The sequence below is a fragment of the Thunnus maccoyii genome, chromosome 24, assembly GCF_910596095.1.
Source record: "Thunnus maccoyii chromosome 24, fThuMac1.1, whole genome shotgun sequence".
Classification (NCBI taxonomy): Eukaryota; Metazoa; Chordata; class Actinopteri; order Scombriformes; family Scombridae; genus Thunnus; species Thunnus maccoyii.
This window is the reverse complement of record NC_056556.1, coordinates 1,300,799-1,328,234: the sequence shown is the minus strand read 5'-3', so window position 1 is coordinate 1,328,234 and position 27,436 is coordinate 1,300,799. Positions and strand designations below refer to the sequence as shown.

Here is a 27,436-nt window from a genome sequence, read left to right as displayed (position 1 = left end):
TGAAATGTTTATTTGTTTTATTTTCTCCTCAACCTGAGGTGGTTGAAGGGCAAAGAAAAGACACTGAGTTCTCCAACTTAAAGGAAAAAAACAAGAACCAAACTAACTAACAAACTGAACTTTTCTCAAACTATTTGGACTAAGGGAGATTTTGTGGTTTATGTTGAGAACTGCTGAACCAATTGCAATAAAAGAGAAACAGAGAACAGAACCATGTTAAGTGTTACTGTCAAATAAATGGTGGCTATATGTTATAGCTATTCCTCTACTCCTCCTTGAAAAGTACCTGGTGAAGCACTTGTGCATATATCACTCCATAGTGTGCTAAGGAAGTGCTTACATAATGAATTCAATAATAACACACATTACTCATTCTTGAAGCTGAAGACTTGAACGCAATCCTCTAAGAGCCTGAGCTATTGAAGCCAAACATCCTGTGATTCCAAACACAAAGAGGGACAGATAAGCAGAGTGAAGCTATTTCAACAATATTTCCAACACATGGAGGCTGTTAGCTCACTGTCATTCTTCATCCTCCCACCAGATAGAGCCAAAGTCAACAAAGTTTCAAATCTTACACATAGTGTCTGTGAGAACATTGATGTGATGGTTTGTGTGTGGATCGATATGGATATTAGCAGGATCAATATCAGAAATCAGTAAGATTAACATGCCATCTGTATGTGGATACGTTATCTGGATCAGGGAAAACACATATTAATGCAGCTGTAAATACACTCAGGACGCATTGTGATCAGATGTCAGCAGGTGTAAATGCAATCCGTACAGCGTGACACATTGATAAGAAACAAATGGTCCCAGTGAGGTGAAAGGTCACCTGGCTCCACCTCTTCCAGACAGCTAAAGCAACCTCCGTAAAAGCTCCAAGTAGTAGCAATAACTACAAGTCTTCCCCTGCAAAAAAGTGAATGACGTTAGTTGATGGCAGCAGTTTCTGTGACCTGGGACAACATATGTTTGTTGACAAGTCCGCCAGCTCCGCCCAGCTCATTTGCATATTGGGATCAGATCACATGTTAATAGCAGGTGTAAATGGGGCCAGTGTGTCAGAGGAGACTCTGGAGAAGGACAGAGTGCCAGCAGGACAGTCCACATAAGCTCCCATACTTTTCACTACAAACATGTTTTACAATAAAACTCTATCATTAAATACATAAACAAAGCAAGAAAAAGGAGACTCTTCATTAAATAATGTTATTATCATTATTTCCATTTCATAGAATAATCATGAGACTTATTTAACAAGTTCAGTGACAATTTTTCAAATGCTGCTATTGGTCCAACCAACATAGATAATATGTTGAGTATATTATAATTCTATATACTGAAGAATAAAAGTGTCATCCTTCCATTTAGTCTTGATTTATCTTTCTAAAGTTTAGCAGCTGCAGCATTATTTGGATTTGTACTGATTGATAGACGTGCAGAGAGTGAAACTGCACCCCCTACAGGTCAGAAGGAAGCACTGACATATGAATGAAAATGTGTTTAGTTGAAGTCATCCAGATTGAATAGTTGGAGTTTGTTTGTGTCTCAGCTGCAGGCAGCAGCAGCGTGAGGACAGACAGCAGGATGAAAGACGCTCAGCAGCCGACGACTCATCATGTTTCAGCCCAACTGAAGAATCAAACACAACAACAACACGTGATCAGAGGATTTGAAACTCTGAAACTTGTCATCATTTCCATCAGCGCAGCATCAGTCTTTCATTTCAAACTAGTTTGAAAATCTGTTTTTTTAGAAAACCAAACCAAGAGCTGTTTGATTCTTTTTACTTTCTATTTTTCTATTATTTATTTCATTTAACATCACAAATAAAGTGTATTATTATTATTATTATTATTATTATTATTATTGTTGTTGTTATTATTATTATTATTATTATTATTATTATTATTATTATTATTATTATTATTATTATTATAGCAGAAAATGATTTGATTTGTCTTTTTGATTGAAGATAAATGTCCAATCAGAAGCAGAGACATCCAGATATAAAAAGAACATAAAAGCAGCAAATAAACAAAAATCCCTGAAATAAAGAGGGAAATATTCGGTTAAGATTTCAACATAAATGTGGATTGTAAAGCTGCTACACAAATAAATTTGATTTTCCAACATGTGAAAATGTTCAGGACTGTAAAATCAGACACATGTTTATTTCTGATAGTAAGAGTTTCTTAACGGACTGTAAAAGTCTTGTTTGGTGACATTTGGAGAAAGATTTAGTTTTTCCAAACCTGCATGTTCAGCATGATGGAAATACAAAACAGCTGTTAGTTTGGATGAAGTTTGACAGCAGGAGTCCAGATGTTTTCTTCATCTTTCAAATGAAGTGAAAAAGAGAAAAATGAGAGTTTTTCTGTGATAAAGTAAAGTGGAGAACTGTACCTGGATCTGTAGATGTGATGGTTTCTCCTCCATGCTTGCAGCTCTGTGTGCAGTCTGTGTTAGGATGTTGAGCTGTGAGCTTTTGACTTTCTTCTTTGTTTCCTCTCTCAGCTCCTCGTCACATACCTGATCTGACCTCTGACCTCTGACCTGCTGATCGTCACAGCCGAAGAAGACAAACAGATGTCTGTATTCACTTTGTGTGCAGAAAGTTAACCGACACACGTGTTTCACTGTTTTCTTCTTGGAGAAGAAAACACTTGCTTTTTGTCCAAAGCACATTTTCCAAATATAACTATTAATGTTGATGATTTATATCAAAATGAGACTTTTCATTCAGAGTTGAGTTGTGTGAACTTTGTAGAAATGAGAAACTGACCCTGCACTAAACTGAGTGTGAATAAACAGTATAACTATTAATAATGTATAGGTTATTATTAGAGTGCATTTTTTCTGAATCTGACAATAAAGATAGATCAAATTAAAGCTGCAAGCAGTGATGAACGGGCCCTCGCGCCTCTGCGTACGTCAGGCCACGGTGCAATTGAAGGACTTCTGTCACGGGCATGTAGATGTCTTCAGACCCGGGCTGTTTTCAGACAGTGCAAGAAGGAGATAAACATCACTTCCTTTGTCCACTACTTTGCCTGCTGCTGGGGCTGCTTCGCTGAAATTTCGTAGGGGGCACTATTCAGCCAGTTTGGATCACTGATGGAATATTGTCATGTAGACGTGTTCAAGCCGGGAGTCTTATCAAACATGTAAAGTTTGGTGCAGACTGGAGCATTTACAATAAAGTTATAGCAACTTCTCTGTCAACCTCTGTCATGGCGAAACATCAAATCTCAACGGTGTGAGGATGAGAATTTTCTGCAGGGTGAGACATGTCTGTCTTGCTCACACCTGTGTCATCAAAATTAAGCAAGTTTTTGGCCCCTTCACTTGAATTTCAATTGGTAAATTGAAAACTCTTGATGAGTTTGTGTGTAAAACAAATTAATTTCCTAATTTTCATCAAGTCTTTTTTTTAGAAAATTAAAGACTATTAACCCACATGGCCTGGTCAAAGTTTGATTGAAATGTGTACTGTCAGGTGTGTAAAGACAATAAATATCTGCAGCTGGACACAGAAAAATACTAATTTATTTGAATGGAGAGTGTGAGTGAACCCACACCTTTTTGAATATTTACTGCTTCCACATAGTTTTAGATACAACTTCATTTGACCTTTAAATGAGTCACGAGACTTTGACCTACAAATCTTGAATTTACATGTTTTTTCTATCTTTTACTGTTTTTTAGATATTAGAGTGTGAGTTTTAAAGTCTTTTCTTGTTCCCCCTGTGATTTGATAATGAGTGTGTATTGCAAAATGTGTCACAGCACTGAGGGAGTGACAACACCAGGAGCATCTGGAGAGGAGAATTTTAGAATATGCTTCTTGTGAAAAATCCCACGACTTTGGCCAAATCTTACATTAAAAGTCACATTTTCGTAGGAAATCTCGTGGTGAATCCATTGATACAGGTTTGAAAGTGGTCAGACTTATAGTTTGGACGTCAGAAGCCTCTGTTTGACACAAAGTTCATGCCTCCCCATTGTTTTACATTGTAAGGGTGATGTGGCACTGCAACTCTGAGGGCTTACAAAATCTGTTCGTTATTACAGAGTTTTTAACAACTTTTTTTCAGCACAGTGTCATAAGTCATCTATTAAAGTTTGAAGCCGATACCATTAACGCCCTTGGAGGAGATAGCGTTTGTTCAAGGGCCAATATTGAGGCAAAGTCTTATTTTGAAAGGCTAATTGCAGACTTCCTGTTGGATTTAGGTCAGGGGTGTCAGCATAAGATTTGTAGGTCTTGATGAGACGAATAATTGAGTTTTGGTTTGATCTCTCTACGACATTCCTACGGGCCGCGGCAGCCATTTTAGTTACATAGGTGGCGCTAGAGAGCACATTTTGGCACTTTGGGGGTTAATTTTTACATTTTATCAAATATTTCACCAGACCTGATGTACATGCCAAATTTGGTGAGTTTTTGAGCATGTTTATGGGGGTCAAATTTAGGTCTGATGTCCCATAATAATAAAGAAAGAAAGAAACAAACAAACAAACACATGAAATATAATAGGGCCTTCGCCCCTTTGGGGCTTGGGCCCTAATTAAAGCTTCTATTATTGTTAATTATCCTTTTTTATTAGACATAACAGGTGATACTGCAGTTCCATTTATTTCTGCCTAAGTAACATAAACATACAAATGATCAACTTTAGTTTATACAACACAAAAACAGGAAATAGAAACATTTCAAAAAGATTTCAAAAAGATTGATTATCCTGTAAATGAGCTTTTTATTGTGGATATTTAGTAAGACACTAAATAAATAATCATAATGTTTATTTACAGCTCTACAAGCACGTCCAGTAGAGACACATGAAAACATGTTTTCTGAATTGAAAATGTGTGTTATAGTTAGTTGGCAAAACTCTTCCAACATGTTTATAAACCTTGGTCACAACTTGACGTTTCAGTAAACTTTCAGCCGCTGGTGGTTTTCTCTCTGAGAGCTTCTGGGTTTCACTTTGGGTGTTGGACTTCAAAATTCACCGAGACTCATAAGGATCAAACCCACAATCTCTGAACCTCCAAACAGTCCTCTAACAGATTGAGCTATCTGCTCTGAGAACATCAGCTTCTTTTTTTACAGTTTCTTAAATGTGTTTATATGTGACTGACAAACAAACTGTCAGTCATGTGGAAACCATGTTGGGTTTAGAACATTTACAAGCAGTGAGAGATCAGGTTGGTACTAAATTACATGAGATGATTTCTCTAACTAGAGGGGATTCTCCCTCCTACAGAGAACACAGAGACAATGAGGAACCGGTCTTGATAGTCAAGAACCCAAACCCAGGATACAGAGGCTGAGTGAATGTGGTTTTGAAGGTGTGGAGGTGGATCAGTGTGTCAGAGGAGACTCTGTAGAGGGACAGAGTGCCAGCAGGACAGTCCACATACACTGCTACTCTGCCAGAGACAGAGGAGTAAGAAGAGGAAGAGATTCTTCTTTCATTATTGTGCCAGACAGAGTAACCATCATCAGAGCAGTCCAGACACCAAGACTGATCATTCAGTCCAAATCTGCAGTGATAATTGCCTCCTTTCCTGCTGATTCCTCTGTAACTCACTGATATGTGAACGTTTCCTCTGCACTCAACCTCCCAGTAACAGCGACCAGTCAGATCATCTCTACACAGCAGCTGAGGCCAGACATCAAATCTGTCTGGATGATCAGGATATGACTGAACCTCCTCCCACATATGTGTCACCTTCCTGTTGTTGTCAGACAGTTTGAGTTTTTCATTTATTGTGTTTGGATCCACTATGAGTTCACAGAAATCTGATGGAGAGAACAAGACACAATACAGCTGCAGTTACTGATCTATCATCTGTTTGATGATGACATCATCTACATCCTCAGTAAGATGTAAATGAGTAATTTCACAGTTTGAAAACACACTTACACTTCCTCAGACCTGGTGTCATCCATCGGACTCCAGCAGGCTGCAGTCTGAAAAGAGGAGGGGGTCAGAGCAGCACGTTCTCTTTCAGCATGCAAACATGGACATTACATCGCTCTAGTCTACTGTTTTATTATTCTGTTCAAATGTGGGGTTGGCCTTTGATAGACTTTTATCCAATCTGAATCCAGTATCCCAATTGCTCTGACACCCTGACTGAATCTAATCAGGTTTAACTTTCAACATTTACAGGAAACTTCAATAAGAAATAACAAAAAGTCAAAGATTCAGTTGAGATCAGTGATCAGCTCTGACAAAGAAAATATTTCCAGCTTTTCCTCCTCTATCAGACATACTCCCACCATACCTGAGAGTGTTCAGTCTCCACTGTGTATCCTCCAGTCCAGCAGACAGCAGCTTCTCTCCTTTGTCTCCTGGATGATTGTATCTCAGGTCAAGCTCTCTCAGATGGGAGGGGTTGGAGCTCAGAGCTGAGGCCAGAGAAGCACAGCCTTCCTCTGTGATTAGACAACCTGACAGGCTGCAAACACAAAAAACAACACACACGTCAGACAGTCTGATAGTCCTGCTGTGTGCAGTCAGATACAACAACAAACTGTCTCCAAACTAACTAAATAAAATATGAACTGAATCAGGGAGCTCCAGAAAGTGGAGCATCCAGCCAGATGGGAAAAGTCAGCAACTGAGGGATGATTCAGCAGCATGTTTTTACCTCATCATTGTGATCTAAATGTTAAAAAAATTCAAATATGTTTATGAAGAGTGAAGCTTTTGCCAAAAGGAAGAATAAAGACGAACTTTTATCAGAGTGCTGTGTGAACATTTCAGGTTTGGTATGTTAAAGTTTTTTAAAACTACACAAAATCAAGGAGCCTTCTGCCATAAAATGTGACTTCACAGTGGTTCATCAAAGTATCATCAGGCAGACTAATCTGCTCTTTAGCCTGAAACTGGTGCTCAAGTAACCCCCAATATATATATTTTTCTGTCCAGGTACAACGGTTTTTAGACACATTTAGAAGAAATCTGTAAAATAATCTGTGGTATTAAATAATTCAACAACAAAAGAAAACAAAAAAATCTGCATGGAAGGACTTATGGGTTGGGTGCCATGGGCGAGCTTCCTCCATTGGCTCCTGCTTACAGACTTAGACGATCCAGAGATTGTGATCTCACTCGACACGGAAAACACCTTTGACTGTGCTGAGTGGGACCACTCAATCGCTTTGGATTCGGTTGGAACTTTATCAAACGGGTAAGCATTCTTTATCTATCTCCCACAGCTACCATATGCACCAACAACACTTCTTCAGCTTCTTTCCTGTTAAATAGAGGCACTGGGCAGTGCCCCTTTCTCCACCTTATTCATGATACCGATCACACTTCTTGCTATCTCTCTTCATTCAGAGCAGAATATTAAAGGGATCTCATGATATGGCTGCAAACAGAGGGTGGCGCTGTATGTGGAAGATCTTCTGGTCTCGTTACAAAAAAATCAGAACAGAGCCCAAATCTTTAAGATTTGGACTTAAAAATCTTTAAAAATCTTAAAAATCTTTGGCATTTGGACTTAAAAATCTCTCTCTGCTTGGCCCAATTCACCGTAATGTTTTATTCCCCCCTCCGTACATGATAGTGTATTTGCTGCCTGTCACACTCTGGGCCTTGGCTCACTATCACAACTATATGTTAACATATATCACATGTCGTTTTGCCTCATTTGCACACCTACAAAGCAATTATCATCTTCCAGTTAAACATCACTTTACAGTAGATACCTATAAGTTAGAAATTTCATTCGAAATAATACCCCTAACTTCCCTTCCAAACCCTTGCCCGTTATAGTTGACTCCATCTGTGGCAACTACTGGAGACAAAGTAAAAGTCCCTGAGAGGCTGAGGTTGGGCCTTGTTTTGCTGTTTGTCTGACGCGCTACCAAAAACGATTCGCTGAGATCAAAAAATAGGTTTAATAACTTTTATTGATGAAAAGGTTCAACTTATTGAAACATGCTTAAAGTATAATCAAAAATAATCACAGCGATCAGGTGTAAAACAGCGGTCAACAAAAAATACAGCGACCCACTCACCCTCTGTCTCTTTCTTACCAGCCGGCATGCAGGTGAACAGGTGCTTATATTAACTATAGGATATCACCGCCCATATCCATGTGACCTGATTATCAATCACCGTGATACTGTGCAATAATAAATAAACCAAAATAACCCAACATATAAACCACACAAAAATTACTACTTTGCAGTTCATTCAAATTTGACAATTAATCCATTCATGGCTCCTACACCATCCTTCAAATGACTGATATCTCAAGAGTTGTGATTTTGAAGATCTATAGCAACTTAACTGGGTTCCAGACCCCATCGATGTTGCAAGCGAGAGGTGTTTGGAGTGTTGATATAGGTGACAAACTAGATAATAATACATGGGATGGTGCAGTGGGATGGATATTTTCATCATCCTTTAATGGCAGACATCATTTAATACAGTGCAAAATACTCCATTGGGTTCACTGGTCCAGGGCACAGATAAGTCATATTGCACCCAATTTTGATCCTACCTGTATTAGATGTAAGATTGATTCTTTATACCACCAATTTTTGGCCTACCCTTTAGTGGCAAAATTTTGAGACAGGATATTCAAATGTCTCTCCAAAATACACCACATGAATATTCAACCCCCTCCATGCATTGCGTTATTTGGAGTTGTACCACTAAACCTACCCCTGTCTGGACTTCAGTGTGGGATGTGGCCCTGGCTATGCTTCTTGCGAGAAGGGTCAATCTTTTAAACTGGAAATTGCCTGACACTCCACCATTCAAACACTGAGCTAGAGATCTGATGATATCTTTAGGTTTAGAAAAGATCAGATAAACACTTAAGGGTAAATCCAACATTTTTTCTAAAATCTGGGACCCCTATAAAACTTGATTTGCGAAAACTGATTTTTAACCAATTCTTTCTTGGTTTTCATGTAAAACATTTCTTTATGTTTTTCCCTCCCCCTCTCTTTTCAATTTACTATTATCATTATTTCATTATGTAATCTGGCTACCCATGTATTGTCTATGTGTGTCCCCTCTGCATGTATACGTGTGCTTTACCATATTTTAAGCTTGTCTCTGTGCATCTCTCTCACTTTATGTGTTTGTATGTCTTTATAATTGACAGGCTATGTAATGATCTATTGATCTGAATTGTTCTCTAACCTCTAATTGCTCCTCTAATATCATTCTTTTAAATTTTAAATGTTCATCTGTTGAACAGGTTGATGAATCCTGACCTGAGAGTTTCCAGTGTACAGTGTGGACTCTCCAGTCCTGTAGACAGCAGCTTCACTCCTGAATCCTGCAGGTTGTTGTTACTCATGTCCAACTCTCTCAGACTAGAGGACTGGGAGCTGAGAACTGAGGACAAAGCCTCACAGCTTCTCTCCGAAAGGTTACAGCCACTCAGACTGGAGAGGAAATATAAAGGAAAAAACAGCTAAGAAATTATTAATTTTTCTCTCCTGTTGAAAAGATAGAGTATTAAAGTAATGATGAATAAGTCTGACTATCTGTGTACGTACAGAGCTTTGTTGGAGACTTTGACCACTGGCAGCAGCCTCAGAAGAGCCTCCTCTGAAGCGCAGTATTTCTTAAGGTCAAACACGTCCAGATCTTTCTCTGATGACAGTATGATGAAGATCAGAGCTGACCACTGAGCAGGAGACAGTTTATCTGTAGAGAGACTTCCTGATCTCAGGGTCTGTTGGATATCCTCCACTAGAGAACCATCATTCAGTTCATTCAGACAGTGGAACAGATTGATGCTTCTCTCTGCAGACAGATTCTCACTGATCTTCTTCTTGATGTACTCGATTGTTTCCTGATTGGTTTGTGAGCTACTTACTGTCTGTGTCAACAGGTCTCGTAGGAGAATCTGATTGGTCTGCAGTGAAAGACCCAGTAGGAAGCGGAGGAACAAGTCCAGGTGTCCATTTGGACTCTGTAAGGCCTCATCCACAGCACTCTGGTAGAGCTGTGTCATTACAGATTCTTGTTTAGTTTCAGACTTCTGGGATGTTGTTTGTTCTTCTTCCAGCAGATTGATTCCAGAGTTGATGAATGTCAGATGGACATGAAGAGCAGCCAGAAATTCCTGAACACTCAGATGGACGAAGCAGAACACCTTGTCCTGGTAGAGCCCTTTCTCCTCTTTAAAGACCTGTGTGAGCACTCCTGAGTACACTGTGGCTGCTCTGATATCAATGCCACACTCTGTCAGGTCTGATTCATAGAAGATCAAGTTGCCTTTTTGCAGCTGCTCAAAAGCCAGTTTTCCCAGAGACTCAATCATCTTCCTGTTCTCTGGACTCCAGTGCGGTTCTGTGTCAGCTTGTCCATCAAATTTGACATTCTTCAGTTTGACCTGAACCACCAGGAAGTGGATGTACATCTCAGTCAGGGTCTTGGGCAGCTCTTTTGTCTCTCTGCTTTTCAGTACATCCTCCAGAACCGTGGCAGTGATCCAGCAGAAGACTGGCATGTGGCACATGATGTGGAGGCTTCGTGACATCTTGATGTGGGAGATGATTGTGCTGGCCTGCTTCTCATCTCTGAATCTCTTCCTGAAGTACTGCTCCTTCTGTGGGTCAGTGAACCCTCTGACCTCTGTCACCATATCGACACACTCAGGAGGGATCTGATTGGCTGCTGCAGGTCGTGTGGTTATCCAGAGGCGAGCAGAGGGAAGCAGTTTTCCCCTGATGAGGTTTGTCAGCAGCACATCCACTGAGGTGGACTCTGAAACATCAGTCAGGGTCTCGTTGTTGTGGAAGTCCAGAGGAAGTCGACACTCATCCAGACCATCAAAGATGAACACAACCTGGAACTCTTCAAACCTGCAGATTCCAGCTTCTTTGGTTTCATTAAAGAAGTGATGAACAAGTTCCACCAAGCTGTACTTTTGGTCTTTCAGCACATTCAGCTCTCTGAAGGTGAATGGAAATGTGAAGTGTATGTCCTGATTGACTTTTTCTTCAGCCCAGTCCAGAGTGAACTTCTGTGTTAAGACTGTTTTTCCAATGCCAGCCACTCCCTTTGTCATCACTGTTCTGACTGGTTCATCTCTTCCAGCTGGGACTTTAAAGATGTCTTCATGTCTGATTGTTGTTTCTGGTCTGTATGGTTTCCTGGATGCTGTTTCAATCTGTCTGACCTCATGTTCATCATTGACCTCTGCAGTCCCTCCTTCTGTGATGTAGAGCTCTGTGAAGATCTGATTCAGAAGGGTTGGGTTTCCAGCTTTAACAGTCCCCTCAAACACACACTGGAATTTCTTCTTGAGGTTAGACTTGAGTTTATGCTGACACCCTGGAGGAGCGTCTGAAAGAACACACAAGAAATAACATTTAATTTATTAATTAATAAAGAAAATATGTTAGTTTAATTCCCCAAAGGAATGCATATATGAACATCCCAGTAAGCACATATATGTCGCTGCAAGGTCTGCACAAGATCGCTACGTTGATCCAGTTGATCCACAGGCATTTTGAAGCAAAAAAATGTTTGGGTTGCATTTTGCAACGTGTGTATATAGGATGGTTTCTAACTCTACTGTGATCTGTGGATTGCATATTTAATAATTTTTTTGCTTATTTGATACAGAGTTAATGTTGTTAGCCTATGGTTTTATGAAGGTTTCTGGAAAAGTTATTATCCTGTGTTTTTTTTAATGAATTGGGCCATATTAGATTTTCAGTACAAGCTGTTAGTGCTTATATTATATATTTTGCTTTAATGTTTGGGGTATGTGTGTTTGTGTGTATGCAGATGGGAAGGAGAAGAGTCTGCTGGACCAAAGAAGACAGGCAACCATACAGAAACTGCAAGAGGTAAGTTGACTATAAAATTCACTCACACATTTCATTCACATGTCTGAAATATGCCATGGAAATACATTTTCCTGTATTCAATTTTATGTCATTATTCACTGATGTGTGAGTTTTAGCACTTGTCACGGCTGAGGAGGTCCAGAGAGGTTGCCAAACCCTCCACTAAGGTCAGCTATTCTTTAGACAAAATGTTTATTTTTAAGTCTTTTTGGTCATTGTTTTTGCTGCTCTTTTATTGTGAAATAGAGTATTTAATGTGAAGTACTCTTAGTACTGTTACGACCCTCTCTGCCCAGTCTGCCTGTGGCTTCAATTTGTGTGGCTGCTCTTTGTTTCTGCAGGTACTGGAGGTGGGTGTGGCAGCGTCATCAGGAACACTGGCAACACCTGGGGCTCTGTGTGCCAGTGCCTCTTCAAAAACCTTCTTGGAGTGCAGTTGCTGGTGTGCTCTCCTCCCTGAGACACCTTTTGGGTTGACATTTTGATTTACTTTTTTGCACCATACAACACTACATCCATACACTGTTCCACTCATGCACTCACCTACACTACTGATCTCACTGACTACACATGCCATTGTTAGGTTAGGTTTTTCTCTTTAAGTCACTTGTTTTCTAAATAAATTGGTTATTAATTGGCTTTGTTGTGTGCATCTCCCTTCTTTGTCATGACCGTATGGCCCAGTTTGTGACAGTACTGTTAAGTACTTTTTTTGTCTGTCCAGAGGGCTGATGGAGCAGCTTCGATTGCTGATGCTAGAACATCAGGTTCTGTTTCTCTGGCAGACTTCTTCAGGCAGACCCTAAAATAAAACTCCACTTGCCAGATCCCTGTATCATGTGGTAAAATCTCTCATCTGCAAACACACTTAATTATGTGATTACAAGTCATTTCTGTTTATATATTTTATACCTTGTCATTGTTTGTCATGATTGGAAATGTAACTGTTGTGTGTTTCTGGGTTCATCGCTAATCACTTTGTTATTTTGAAGATACTGATGGTTTGGTAAACCAGGTACTGTTAGTTGGTTAACTTTGAGGGAGCAGTGTCTGAATGACAGTCGCTATACTAAGGCCATCCTACTTTCAGTCGAGGAGAGAAGCTGCTCAAGAAACTCAGTAAAACTACCTAATCAATTAAAAGAACAGCATTTCAGTGGTGAGAAAATTGATGATAGTGTATGTGTTTGATGTTTGGTTGGTACAATCATGGTGGGGGTAAAAGCGGTATATTAATTTCATTAATTTGTCTTCAACTCCAGCTTATATCATCACTGCTGTTTTCCACTTAAAATTATTTCAGGCTGCTTTGATTTGATCTAGTAATACGTTGTATCCTTTTCCAGGTTTCCCTCCTCATTAGCAATTTCAGCCTCAAACTGTGCCCACAGACGGATCCTTAGCCTTTCCTCCTCCAGGTCCCTCTATGCCAGCTGCTAACTTATCTGGACCTCTGCTACAGCCTTTGTCGTCGACCCAAGAGGCATGCCCCCCATGCCCAGCAACAGTTTAAAATTTTGTTTTAACAACATTCAGGCATTCACAAAGGAAAAACGTTTAGCTGTTGTGGTATGTTTTCCCACAGCCCATAAAATGGGGCCTTTAATAATTGCCCGGAGTGGAACTTTTTTCGGTTTGTTTGTTACAGTTTAATGTTTCTTCTCCCATACAATGTGGAATATCCTACTCCTGCACTACAGATACAACAGTTTGGAAGTCTCTGAAAGAATATGTCAGGCCCTCTACCTCTGCCTAGCTGGCAGCTTCTCATCTCCTGACGCATTTTGATTACATCGGCAATACATCACAGTGATGTTTTTGTGTGCTTACTGGCATATGTTCCTCCATCTTGTAATACATCAGAAAATGTCTCATTTATCCAGCATGTTAAATCCTTATAGAAATCCTCTTACTGTTCTGCAGAAGGTAAGCCAAATCCTCCTGCTTCATTCTCCTCAGGAAGTTCAGTGTGATCTTCAGAAATGCGTCTCTGCTGCTCCTCCTCTGCTCTTCCTCTTCACCGTCCAACACCTCCTCATCCTCCCTCTGACTCTCTAAGCATTCTGGGTAATCTGAACTCACAACCTTCTGCATCTTCTTCAGCTCGTTCCTCACAAAAGTGACGATGTTCTCCTCCAGCAGCTGGAACAGAATACTATATGAATGACACAATAAAACTAAAATCATGAAACAAACATCAGATCCATGTTGGACAGACTGACAATCCACTGGTCTACAAAGTGCAGCATGGAGATGATTGTGAACAGAATAGATGTAAAAGTAGTTGTTGTACATGTACAGACCATAAATATGGAGTCCAGGTCTGTTTGATGCTGCTGGGCAGACTGACCACTGGGAACCTCTGAGCTCTCCTGGTCCACTCTGTGGAGGAATCATGAAGAATGAGTTCACATTATGTCTGTCCACATAGAGACAAACACAAGCGATCTTGTGATATTTGGATGTGAACATAGAATCAGATGACTCTCTGGAGTGGTAAAGCTTTACTGGACCTGCTGATCCCACTTAGAATCAACAGCTGTCTGTTTGTAGCTTTCAGCTCAGAGTCAGTGTGGATTAGTCCCACCAGCTCTCTCCAACCCTTCATGAAGCTCTTCCTCCCTCACTGCACACTGCTGAAGTGCCCTGGAGCAAGGCAGCCAGAGCCACTGTTGTATCAGACTGGTTGTACTGGGCAGCTCCCAGTATGAATGTGTTTGACTGTGTGAATGTGAATGCTGCTCAGAGAAGTTCATCTGGGTCAGTAAAGGTTTAAAAACAGGAGCTCTGATAAAAACACATCATTTTCATTTTTGTTATCAGTTTGAAATCCTCACCTGTAATCATCAGAGTGGCGTCCATCTTTGAAGTTATAAAGACGACCCATAGACCGATCACTGTTCATGAACACACAGCTGGGTTCAGGTTTGTCCAGCTTCCTCCTGAGAGAAACACAAGATAAATTCTGCTCAGCACCCAGACAACACTGATACTGAAGACAACACAGTAGTATCCAGGTAGTTTTATATGAATTAACTGTTAAACTTAAACATGATTAACTGTATGAGTAGAGCTATATTCAATGCAGTGTGCAGCACCTGGAGGGGTGAAGCTAACACTCAGCCAGGGACGCAGATGCATGAACTCCTTAAATCTCAGCTTGTGGTAAATGAATGCTTGGGTTCTTATTCTCTAAGGCTTCTCCTTGATCTGCTGCCTTGGATTGTACCTCATTTGGATGTTGCTTTGGACAAAAGCGTCTGCCAAATGAATAATTGTAAATAACATATTTTGTTTGGCCTTTAGTAAACATGCTCTGCTGTTGAGCAGCTGTCTGGATAATTTTCCATGTTCTGCAGGCATTTCTGTTGACAGCCCTTCCTGTTAGTGATACTAATGGTTCTCCTGCAGTTGTTTGATGTGGTTAACACACTGCTTCCTTTAGCTCATCCTGCCAGTGACTAATATTAACAGTGTCTGAAACTGACAAGAACCCAAGCTGACCACAGCTGCTGGTCTCTGAGAAGGAAACTACCAACTTTTAATGAGAGTACAGGAACTGAGTTATAATCAAGAGAGAGATTTTGGGGGCAGAATCATTTTAATACAGTATAGTCAAAAAAGTTTCTGGGTGTGTTTGTTTTTGGATCACAGAACTATTTATCCTTTTATTTAGATTTTACCTGATATTGTCCAATAACCTGATTTTAATACTGAGAGCAACCTACTTTTTATCGAGTGAATGTTGTAGTTTAAAATGAATATCAAATTTTTTTGACCGGTTGCTCTTGAAGGACACAGCTGGGTTCAGGTTCAATTACCAACACATCCCTCCAAGCATTTTTTTTTTGTGATTATTGCAGCCAAAAATGTTTCATTTTGCAGCTGCTTTTCTCATAAATTGTGATTCACTTTGAAAAGAGATTTTTGATAAAAACCTTTAATAAAAACATTTAAAACTGAGTCAATTACATTTAAAAATTTTAGTTACAGCTCACCTCTTTGCAGCAGGAGATTGTCCTTTTAAATTAATGGAGCGATTATTTGACCAATCACTCTTCAAGGACGCACAGCTGGGTTCAGGTTCAAGTTCAGTTTCAGGTTCAAATCCAGCAAAGTCTGATCTTTGTAGCTTTGGGCTTCTACAAAACACACACAGAGCTTTGAGTGTGAATAATGATGGTGGAGAACAGTGATGGACAGTTAGAGATCCTCATCTCACCTCTGAGCTTTGGTCTGGCTGTCATGTTCTCCACACAGAGAGCTTTTAGAGGGAGGGACTCCCTCCTCTCTGTCCTCACACTGATCCATGCTGTTGAAGTCACATCCACATCAGTCACACACACTTTCTACCTTCATCTGAAGAGGAAACACAAATCATCCTTTACATCATTTCTCCTGTCAAATCCTAAATATCAGCTGCTCCTCCTGTGATTGGCTGTTATTTTCTGTTATATATCAGTGTGAATGCAGCCAGACAGCAGTGTGACGCAGAGAAAGCTGCCATCAGCTGCTGTATTTCTACTATCAGTCCACTAGATGGCGTCATGAAGCTGCAGTGAAGTGAAGAGCAGCACACATGATGCATGGAGGAGGATTTACATTCACTGACTCACGCTGACTCAGTTTCATTAATATTCAGTCAATTCAACACCAATAAACAACATGTAAATAGTTTCAGTTTATTTTAATGATTATGAATGATCCTCCATTTTAACAGAGAAATCAGAGTGAGCAGGATGCAAAAGCAGATCAGCTGTTTCAAAGTGTCGCCCAAATTATTATAATTTACTTTTCATGGGATTTCTTTCTTTCTAAGATTTGGTCTGAAATTCAGTTTGTTGTGTAAGTAACACTATTATTTTACATAAAATGTTTTGAATGTGATGATGGCAACCTGATACTGTCAGTGATGCGAAGCAGTGATGTCTCACTCTGATCTTTTGCTGCCTCTTCGGACACTTTGATGACAAACACTGAGCAGGTTTTACTTGATCTGAAAAGATCTGACCTGCAGGCACGGAATATCTGATAATTCTGTTACAGATGAGCTTTGATTACAAAAGGAAAGAAACTGACCAATCAGACACAACATCACTGTCTTACTGCATTAAAACAGAGTTCATTTCATTTACAAAAACTATGATGGAAAATATATGCCCAAAATGCTTAAAAGATATAAAAATTAAAAATGTCACTGAGGAAGACTAGCCTGAAATGTTTTAAGTTTCTGGAACATCTGTGAATATGAAGAGATGTTCTCCAGCCCTGGATCAATACATTATATTTTAAAGCTTTCACAAGAAACAGTAGCAGGCCTTTACTGTAGTGTCGGACTTTACACTGCTGGAAACAATCTTAAAAAAGTAGATTTAGTTTGATTTCTGAGAGCTGAAGAAAGGAAATAATCATCAGCTGTTCATTAATATTGTTTGATTCCAGTAAATCAATCATTTACCAACTTGTAGATTTATCTTCCAACATGAGAGTTCTCCAAACTTTCTGATGAAATAAAAACATCATACAGCAAGAAACAAACCCTGAAGTTACTAAAGAGAAAGTTCAACAATGAAACAAAGCAAACTTACAGTTAACATCCAAACTGCTGAAGACAAAGACTCTCCACTCCACGTCTGTCAGAAAAGTGTTTGCCACAGGTGAGCTGATTCCTGGAACGAGTCAGAGCTCCACCTGTAGAGGAGGAGGGACAGGTAGGAAGACTCACAACATGATGACACTTTATGGATGTTCGTCACTCATTTATTGTTCATGTATTTGTATATTTATTGTTGAATTGATGGTTTCTTAGTGTTTAACTGTGTGCTGTTAGAAAAAATAACTCATTATGACGTTCATGTGAAGAGAAGCTGAATGTTACATTTAGATTCATGAGATTCAAGACATTTAACTGACAGGAATAAAATATATTTTTATAACATTTGTAAAGTTATTTCTTCTCATCAATAATTGCTCTTCATCTTCTGTTACAGAACACATCACAGATCAGATGGAAATAATCTCCATCACAGAGTCAGAATTCAAATCAATAATTCACACCTATCTAACTTTTGGACTCTTCAGAGTTTCTTCTCACACAGACACAAAAAACTACAAGTTTAGAAGGTGATATTTCTGTTTGAAATGACGACTGTTTAAAACCACCACATGGTTTAAAGAAACTCCATCCAACAATAACACATTCATAATCAATGAATTTCTCTAGCTGATATAATTAGTGACTTTCCCACAAACTAGAGAAAACCATGTCCCTTAAATGTAGAGAAATCACACTCCACTTACTGAACTTTTTCTCATGAACTTCATCACTCTGCAGGTCTGTTGTGTCTTGTTGCAGCTTTGTGCTTCAGTTAAAGCTGCATTTTCATCAGATTAATTTAACTGACGCAGCTTCTCATCCTTCATCAGTATGTGTGTCATATCTTCATTATCAAAGTATGCAGTCTGACTGGTTGGACCAAGTCTCAGTCAGAGTAAAGTTCAGATGCTGAAGTCTGATTAAGACATGAAACTTCCTCATCTGAACACAAACACTCAGCTGCTGTTTGAATGTTTGAAAGCTGGAGTTCATGAATCACTGACAAACATTAACATGAACTAACCAGTCCGATCAATTAATCTGTAAAACATCTTTAGCTTTAATATTATCACATGTGATTTACTTACATCATACTACTACAGACTACATCTTACTAACTGGACAAACTCTGTTCAATGTGCTGATGATCATCTTTAATTAATTATTGACCAGTGACAACAATTCTGTGAATGACGACCTGAGAGGCAAGAAGGTGTTTTTACATCAAAAGGAACATCAAGTTGAACATCCCAATTCAAATCTGGCTTAAAATATTGGACTTTGTAATATAACTTATTTCCCTTCATGGATGCAGATCTGGGGGGGTCCACTCCCCAACCAAGATTTTACAAAATAGGAGAAACACCAAACTGAGACTCTGCATGAAGAATTCTATAAATCCATTCTCTGAATCCAACAGAGAACTCCAGATAATACACACAGAGCAGAATTAGGATGATACCCTCTAATCATAAAAACCTTTATAACATTTAAATGTTATAATCTCCTGTAAGAAAGTGACCCTGACACGCTCCATAACAAAGCCCCCACCTACAGAGACCCTGAGAGAAGCCCCCTCAGCCAACAAACAAACTATCTGACACATTGGAAAGAATCAACCACAAACCAGAGCAAACTGGGATGTTATTTGGCCCTAAACAGAGAACACTCAGCAGCAGATAATCTGACCTCTGACCCCTGTGACTGATTCCCCCCCCCCCAAAATCAGAGACATATACGACCTACAGATACATTCACCCAGAAAGACTTTGCTTTGAAAACATGGTTAATAACAAAAAAACTTCCACATCTGCTGGATGAAATACAGCAAAGTGCAAACACAGCAGCGAGATTTGTGGAAAACAATGTCTGATGGAAAACAAGACTGTCAGTCACCTGTGTGTTCCTGCACTGACCATTTGCACTGTGCTGATCTCTGGACACAGACGTACTTACTGTACATACATTGATTTAAAAATGAAACAAAAAAATATTCCAGTGTTTATATGGAGCTTTTTCCCTATCTTTATTCAAGAGCGTCGTATATCAATTTGAGAGCATAATTTATTGATTTCACGTTCAAATTTTGTAATATTGTCCCTTGCACTCAAATAGCCTCTGCTTGCGCTTACCCCTTGGTTGGGGTATTTTGACAGGGTTGTTGCACAAAAAATCCAAGAGCAGAGGACAAATTCTGAGAGCAGAAGTTCTTTCTTTCTTCTTCCTTCATCAGTGTGTGTGTGTGTACTATGCAGTCTGACTGGTTGGACTGAGTCTCAGTCAGAGTAAAGCTAAGATGTCGAAGTGTGATTGAGAAATGAAACTTCCTCATGCAGGTGCACTGTGACGGGTTTGGTCAGAATGTTATCTTTCTTATCAATACTCTTATCACTCCAGTTCATTATCAGCTCTTTTTCATCACTAATGGCTTGAGTTTTTTTTTTTAAATCATCATTTAAAAAAAGAATACATTAAGAACAGGATTAGATTTGATTTATATTTTAAATATAACAAAACATTGTTTGTAGAGCAGCAACAGTAATGTCACGATGCAAACTCAATAACATCTCACTGGAAAGAATCTAACATTTAGTAGTAATAGTAAACTAAATAATATTCCTGAGTGAAGTTTAGAGAGAATGAACCTTCCTCCTCCTCCTCCTCCCTCTGCTGATGTGATTCACTGCCTGCAGGTACCGCTGGTAGAGGGAGGAGGGGCTGCTTTGTCTCAGTCAATAGCTCAGTTTACAAGAGTTTGACTAGTTTTAATAAAACGCTGCGTTACAAACTGAACAGTTCGGCTACATACAGACAGCTTTTGTGTTAGCTTGTTCGTATCATTTCACCATTAGCCCAACTTGCGCTGTGGTTGTATAAAACATACTGGTGGTGGATGAGAGTCTGCGAGCAAAGCAGATGATGATGAGGATGATGATGATGATGTGAGAGGATGTGGCTGAGCTCCACCCTCAGTCAGTGACAGGAGTACAGGGAGTAGAGGAGAGGAAGGAATAACAGTGGTAGAAAACTCTCAGTATAGTTTTTTTCCTGTTCATTCAGCTTAGTCGCTGCGTCTAAGTGTTATAATGGCAGGAAAACGCTGCATATCTGTGTGTTGTGCACAGTGGAAAGTTTTGAGGCGATGATGTTGATGCAGGAGGTTAAGTGCGTTGGACGAATCAGATGTCACGACAGGCACGGATCTTACCATCAGGTCAAAAGCGATGAAAGGGAGAGGGGCACTGCATGCCTACAGATCTGAATAGATGTGACCAGTCCGGGCCTCATATGATATCATATCAGAAATGTGGGTAGGGGTGAGGTCATGGAGTGCTTTATATGTAATCAGCAGGATTTGTAGTGTATTCTGAATTTTACTGGAAGCCAATGGAGGGACGCAAGAACAGGGGTAATGTGGGACCTACGGCTAGTTCTGGTTAGAAGTCTATCTGCTGTATTTTGGATTAACTGTAAACGTTTTAGAAAAGACTGACTGAGGCAGGTGTAGAGGGAGTTACAGTAGGTTAACTGGGAGAGAATGAATGTGTGGATTAATTGTTCAAGAACAGTAGGGGGCAATATAGGTCTTATTTTTGCGATATTTCTTCACTGAAGAAAACAGGACTGGACTTAGCTTAACATGATGATCAAATGTCATATACTGGACTAAGACATGAAACTTCCTCATATGAACAAACAAACACTCAGCTGCTGTTTGAATGTTTGAAAGCTGGAGTTCATGAAACAGGTGCATTTAAGGGATTGAAAGATCCTCCGTTAATTGAGCTCCCAAGACACACTGAGATTTCAGGCCCTTCAAACCCAGAACTGAACCCCCAAAGAGTCTCTTCTGTCAGCTGATCCTGAGACTTACTGATCAATAACATCCAAAACTGCTAAACCTCAGACCAGAGCTGCTAATGTCACCTGATCATGTTTCAGTGTGAAGATGACCTTCCAGACGTGTTTACAGGTTGAAGAAGAAGAGTCCCGTCAGTGGACACTTTCTGAAAGTTCCCAGCTCACATATTCTGACCTGTGCCGATGGTTTTGGTTTGGACTGAACACACCATTACACTATATTCAGTCCTGGAGCGTCACATCAGTAAAGCATATTTGACTATTCAGTTGATTATTTTAATATGAAGGGAATAATGTGAACAGCAGGAAGTCAGCGGAGGAAAGAAGGATTTCTCAGTGACCTATCAGGGGAAATAAGTCGATGTCAGGGGGGTGTAAAGCAACAAAAACAACACTTACTCCCATCAAGTCCAGCTGTTTCCCATTAAAGTTACAACTAAAATACAAGACATACAAATACATTATTATCACATGTGACTCACTTATCATAACTGGAGGAATAATGATTGATTATTGATCAGTACATTTGGAATGTGTCTAATATGTGCATTAAAGGTGGAGTATTACTCTTCATTGATGAAGCTTTGGCGCCCTCTGCTGGTGAAAAGATAAACTGCATGCTGTCAGTTAATGAAGACAGATTAGTATAAATATATATAAGATATTCACACTGACATTATGACACATTTACTGCATTATTTTAGCACTAATGTGTGTTTTATAGATTTATTATCAACATTTCCTGAACATGAAACACATATGATCTGAGGTCAGAACTCATCCAGGATTGATCGATCGATCCATCACAACTTACTGACACGTTGTGATCGATCTGGTCAGAAATGTGATGACGTCACTCGCTGTTGTTTTTTCTCAGAACTTTATTGAAATGTTTGATAAATGAAGAGAACAAAGAGCGAAACAAGAGGAGCCACATAATCAAACAGCTTGATCGATTATTAAATGTTGATAAAAAGCAAAGAAACAACAGTGTGTGTTTGTGTCCTGTAGTTCCTGACATTATTTATATTAGAACAACTGTAGATGTTAGTTTATTGATATGAAATGATGTGAAATAAGGCACATAAGAACCTTCAAACAGTAACAAAGTCCACTGAGTGAGTTTCATCTATCAGCTGCTGTTTCTGCTCAAATGACGCCACCTGGTGGACACGAGCAGGAACTACAAGCAGAGCTGAGACACATTTTAAACTGTTGCAGTTTTTTTAAATCACTATTTGATCTTTTTATTTGTCTCCACTATATTTTATACATTTATTGTTTAATAAAACTCTTCAAAAACTGAAACAAATCTAAATTAGAGATATTTATTCTCAAAAACATATTTCTGTCGACAAAAAGAAAAAACATGTTTATTTGTGTGTAAACGTTTAATTATTCTCCACTTTTATTTTATTTTATTTATTTTCTTAAACATATTGTACTTTTTCTCCTCCTGATTAAACACAAATAGATTGATGAGTAAAACAAACAGAAATAAAATAACACAAATATTTTATAAAGTAAAGTAAATAAACAGAATATAGTTTATAAAAATAAAATGATAAAATACTGAAAAACCTCCAACAGGTTAAAAATCTGTTAGTTTACAGTTAGTTTAAGGTTAGGTTATGGTTAGGGTTAGTCTCCAGGAAATGAATGTAAGTCTATGTAAATACCCCAAAAGTGACTTAAGCAAATCTGTGTGTCTGCAGCTCTGCTTCAACAATCAATGAAAGCTGTTAAATATGAGTCTGCCATTTTGTCTGCAGCCAGGTCCCTCTCAACATGACTTCACTCTCAATAAGACGATACATTCACCATGGCAACAGCATAGGCTAAATGTAGTAATAGTAGACATAAATAAAAATATAAGACAATTATATTAAACAATAAAGGTCAGCAATAAAATCAACTTTCTTTAACAAATTCTTGTAGCATAGGCTACTAACTGTATGAGCACATGTCTTACTGTTTATAATTTTGATAGACTCAAAATATTTCCTAAATTAAATCCTGAGAGGTTCAAACGATGGGCAAGACCTCCAGAATTTGGCTTTAAGGGTGTGAAATTTTCCCAGTAAAATGAATAAAGTGAACTCTGTGGTTTTTTCATAGTAGGTTTTAGTTTTACATCTTTGGCTTCCTGCTTCACTGAATGATTGGTTTGAGTGTCACAATAGTCCTAAATGCTGTTCCAGAATGCTGATGTGTTCTGACATTAATAAGATAGATGTTTAGTTGTTTCTTCTTAATTTTTACTAAATTCACATTTGCTATCTATATCCACAAATCTCACAAGTTTCACTGTTTTCTTCCTGGAGGAGAAAACACTTGCTTCTTGTCCAAAGCACATTTTCTAAATATAAATATTAATGTTGATGATTTATATCAAAATGTGACTTTTCATTCAAAGTTGAGTTGTGTGAAGGTTGTAGAAATGAGAAACTGACCCTGCGCTAAACTGTGTGTGAATAAACAATATAACTATTAATAATGTACAGGTTATTATTAGAACAGTCCTCTGACAGACTGAGCTATCTGCTCTGAGAACATCAGCTTCTTTTTTACAGCTTTTTAAATGTGTTTATATGTGACTGACAAACAAACTGTCAGTCATGTGGAAACCATGTTGGTTTAGAAACTGCATTTACAAGCAGTGAGAGATCAGGTTGGGACTACACAACTTGAGAAAGTTTCTCTAACAGGAGGAGACTCTCCCTCCTACAGAGAACACAGAGATATTAAACCAGACCTGCCAAACCAGAGCCCAAACCCAGCACACAGAGGCTGGGTGAATGTGGTGTTGATGGTGTGGAGGTGGATCAGTGTGTCAGAGGAGACTCTGTAGAAGGACAGAGTGCCAGCAGGACAGTCCACATACACTGCTACTCTGTTAGAGACAGAGAAGGAGGAGGAGGAGGGGGAGGAAAGGATGGATGTTCCACTGTTATTGTGCCAAACAGTGTAACCACCATCAGAGCAGTTCAGACTCCAGGACTGATCATTCGCTCCAAACCAGGAGTCATTACCGTTTCCTCTCCTGCTGATTCCTCTGTAACTCACTGATATAAAAACATTTCCTCTACACTCAACCTCCCAGTAACAGCGACCAGTCAGATCATTTCTACACAGAAGCTGAGGCCAGTGATCAAATCTGTCTGGATGATCAGGATATGACTGATCCTCCTCCACAGGTGTCACCTTCCTGTTGTTGTCAGACAGTTTGAGTTTTCTGTTTACTGTGTTTGGATCCAATGTGAGTTGACAGAAATCTGATGGAGAGAATGAGACACAATAGAGCTGCAGTTATTGATCTATCATCTATTTGATGATGACATCATCTTCATCCTCAGTAGGATGTGAGTGAGTGATGTCACAGTTTGAAGGTTGCTTTGTTTTCATGAATCAAATGAAAAACACACTTACACTTCCTCAGACCTGGTTTCAACCATCGGACTCCAGAAGGCTGCAGCCTGAAAGGAGGAGGGGGGTCAGAGCAGCACGTTCTCTTTCAGCATGCAAACATGGACATTACATCTCTCTAGTCTACTGTTTTATTATTCTGTTCAAATGTGGGGTTGGGCTTTGATAGACTTTGATCCAATCTGAATCCAGTATCCCAATCCTTCTTAAACCCTGATTGAATCAAATCAGTTTTAACTTTCAACATTTACAGAAAATGTTTCCAGTTCTTCCTCCTCTATCAGACATTGTCTCTCCATACCTGAGAGTGTCTAGTCTCCAGTGTGGATCGTCCAGTCCAGCAAACAGTAGCTTCTCTCCTTTGTCTCCTGGATGATTGTAGCTCAGGTCAAGCTCTCTCAGATGGGAGGGGTTGGAGCTCAGAGCTGAGGCCAGAGAAGCACAGCCTTCCTCTGTGATCAGACATCCTGACAGCCTGCAAACACACAAAACAGCACACATGTCAGACAGTCTGAGAGTCCTGCTGTGTGCAGTCAGATAAAACAAAAAAATTGTCTCCACACTAACTAACTAATTAAAAGATGAACTGAATCAGGGAGCTCCAGAAAGTTGAGCATCCAGCCAGATGGGAGTGGATGCTCAACTGAGCAGCAGCTGAGGGATGATTCAGCAGCATGTTTTTACCTCATCAGTGTGATCTAAATGTTAAAAACATTCTAATGTGTTTATGAAGAGTGAAGTTTTTGCCAAAAGTAAGAACAAAGATGTACTTTTATCAGAGTGCTGCATGCACATTTATGGTTTGGTATGTTGACATTTTTTGAAACTACACAAAATCAAGGAGCCTCCTGTCATAAAATGTGACTTCACAGTGGTTCATCAAAGTATCCACCAGAAAGACCAGTCTGCTCTTTAGCCTAAAACTGGTGCCCGAGGAACCTACTATGAATATTTGTCTGTCCAGGTACAACGGTTTTTAGCCACATTTAGAAGAAATCTGTAAAATCATCTGCGGTATTAAATAATTCAACAACAAAAGCAAAAGAAAACAATAGAAATCTGCATAAGGGGACTTCCAGGTTGGGCGCCATTGCTGAGGAAAGTGTCCTTCGTTATTCGGCTGATCCATTATGGTAAGAGTCACATCATCAAGTCTGCTAGGGAGGTGGCAACATGCTGTACGTTCACCTTTACATGAAGAAATAACACTTAACTTCATGTAAACTGGACTGGCCAGTAACTTCTGTATAGTACTGAGTGACTTTGGTATCACTTGCTTTACCCTCGAGCGTGTTTTCTTTTTTATATCGTATTTTCTCTCTTTTAAGCAGGACTTTATTATTTCTCCTCAGCTACTATATGGTATTTGGTTAAATGACTTGCACTATCCACTGTTTTTGGCTGGACCTTACTGCCAACTCCACTGGTGCTATCTTTAAAATTACTTGCTCATATCGGACTTAAGTCCTGACTTACTCCACCATCACAATTGTCAGTGTAAGTATACTCATAAGATCTTGCTATCAGCACTAATCTTCCCATTGACTGTATATTCAGCAGACCTGAGCTTCATGCACAGGGTTTGAGTCTCTTGTGTCCATTTACTTACACTAATATTATTATCATAATTGTTATTATGATTATTAATATCACATTTTTCCTTGTTTTTGTTTTGTCCGTTTGCTTGTCTGTTTGTTGTGTGAGGAATGCCTATACATATGATGGCTGAGCCATTAGAGTGGGGCTTTGTGGGGCAGAGAAATTACTCATGCCAGCTAAATTCAAAATATACGAGCAGAGTGACAAAAACAGAAAGTTCCTTGCCCACCAGATTTGTAAGATAGAGGCATCCTGATTAATCACAGCATTTACAACCTCTTCAGGAGAGGTTGCAGTAAATGAAAGAGAGATTAACGACAGCTTCAATGAGTTCTACTCCTCCTTATATTCCTCGGCAACAGCCCAGAACCCAAATTTATCAATTTAAGTTTGCAGATCCCCAGTATGGACCAGGCTTATTGGGAGGAGCTGGAGAGGGATATAACTTCTCAAGAAATCTGCTGCAATCTCTTCCCTTCATAGTGGTAAGACCCCAGGACCCGGACGGTCCACCAATCGAATGTAAGACATTCTCTAATGTCCTCAACCCATTCCTGTCATTGGTACTGACATTACTGTCCAACCCATCACTGCTGTTGAAAAACGGAATCAGAATCAGGTTTGTTGCCAAGTAGGTTTTCATGTACAAGGAACCTGCCTTGGTGTTGTTGTGGTGTGTAACAGAATTATTAACAAAATTAAGTGATCCTAAATAAAAATAAAAGAAAAAAAGAAGGAATTTACAATAAAAGAAAATATTATATGTATGAGCAGAATGATTTTCCAGGCTTCCAGCAAACAATCCCATAATTCCATGCCTTGCATTTTATAGATGATCCAAAATGGTTGCCGGGCTCCAGATGTACGTTTGTGTGTGAGACTAAACTTAGTAAAAACTAATTAAAAATTACTTGATAAATAGTTACCATGGCGGAAAAATCAATGAACATGCGCCACTGGGCGCAGAACAAAGATGAGGACAAAGCGGCAAATGTGTTGCTGAAGGAGATGAAGCTACTAAAAACAAGGATGAATAGCACTGAAAGACAGTTCAACAGCAAAGTGGACAGCATGCACGGTTGGTTGGAAAAAACTATGAA

The 27,436-nt window shown here is 39.3% G+C and overlaps 2 protein-coding genes across 4 annotated transcripts in view; one reads left to right on the top strand and one right to left on the bottom strand.

Annotated features, from left to right (window-relative positions):
* LOC121891678 (protein NLRC3-like) overlaps positions 1–27,436 on the top strand; it is a 1,105,688-nt gene that overhangs the window by 336,018 nt on the left and 742,234 nt on the right. The gene's annotated exons all lie outside the window — the stretch shown is intronic.
* Positions 1–27,436, bottom strand: part of LOC121891674 (NLR family CARD domain-containing protein 3-like) — a 111,523-nt gene that overhangs the window by 38,983 nt on the left and 45,104 nt on the right. For 2 of the 3 annotated variants that reach the window (XR_006094116.1, XM_042404194.1), the window contains one exon: positions 25,039–25,212. Coding sequence is in view for 2 of the 3 variants with exons in the window: in XM_042404194.1 (XP_042260128.1) it covers positions 25,039–25,212 (174 nt within the window). In the remaining variant the exon portion in view is untranslated. Of the gene's footprint in view, positions 1–22,174; positions 24,587–24,740; positions 24,788–25,038; positions 25,213–27,436 lie in introns of those variants that run through there. The other variant, XM_042404195.1, reaches the window with a different exon arrangement.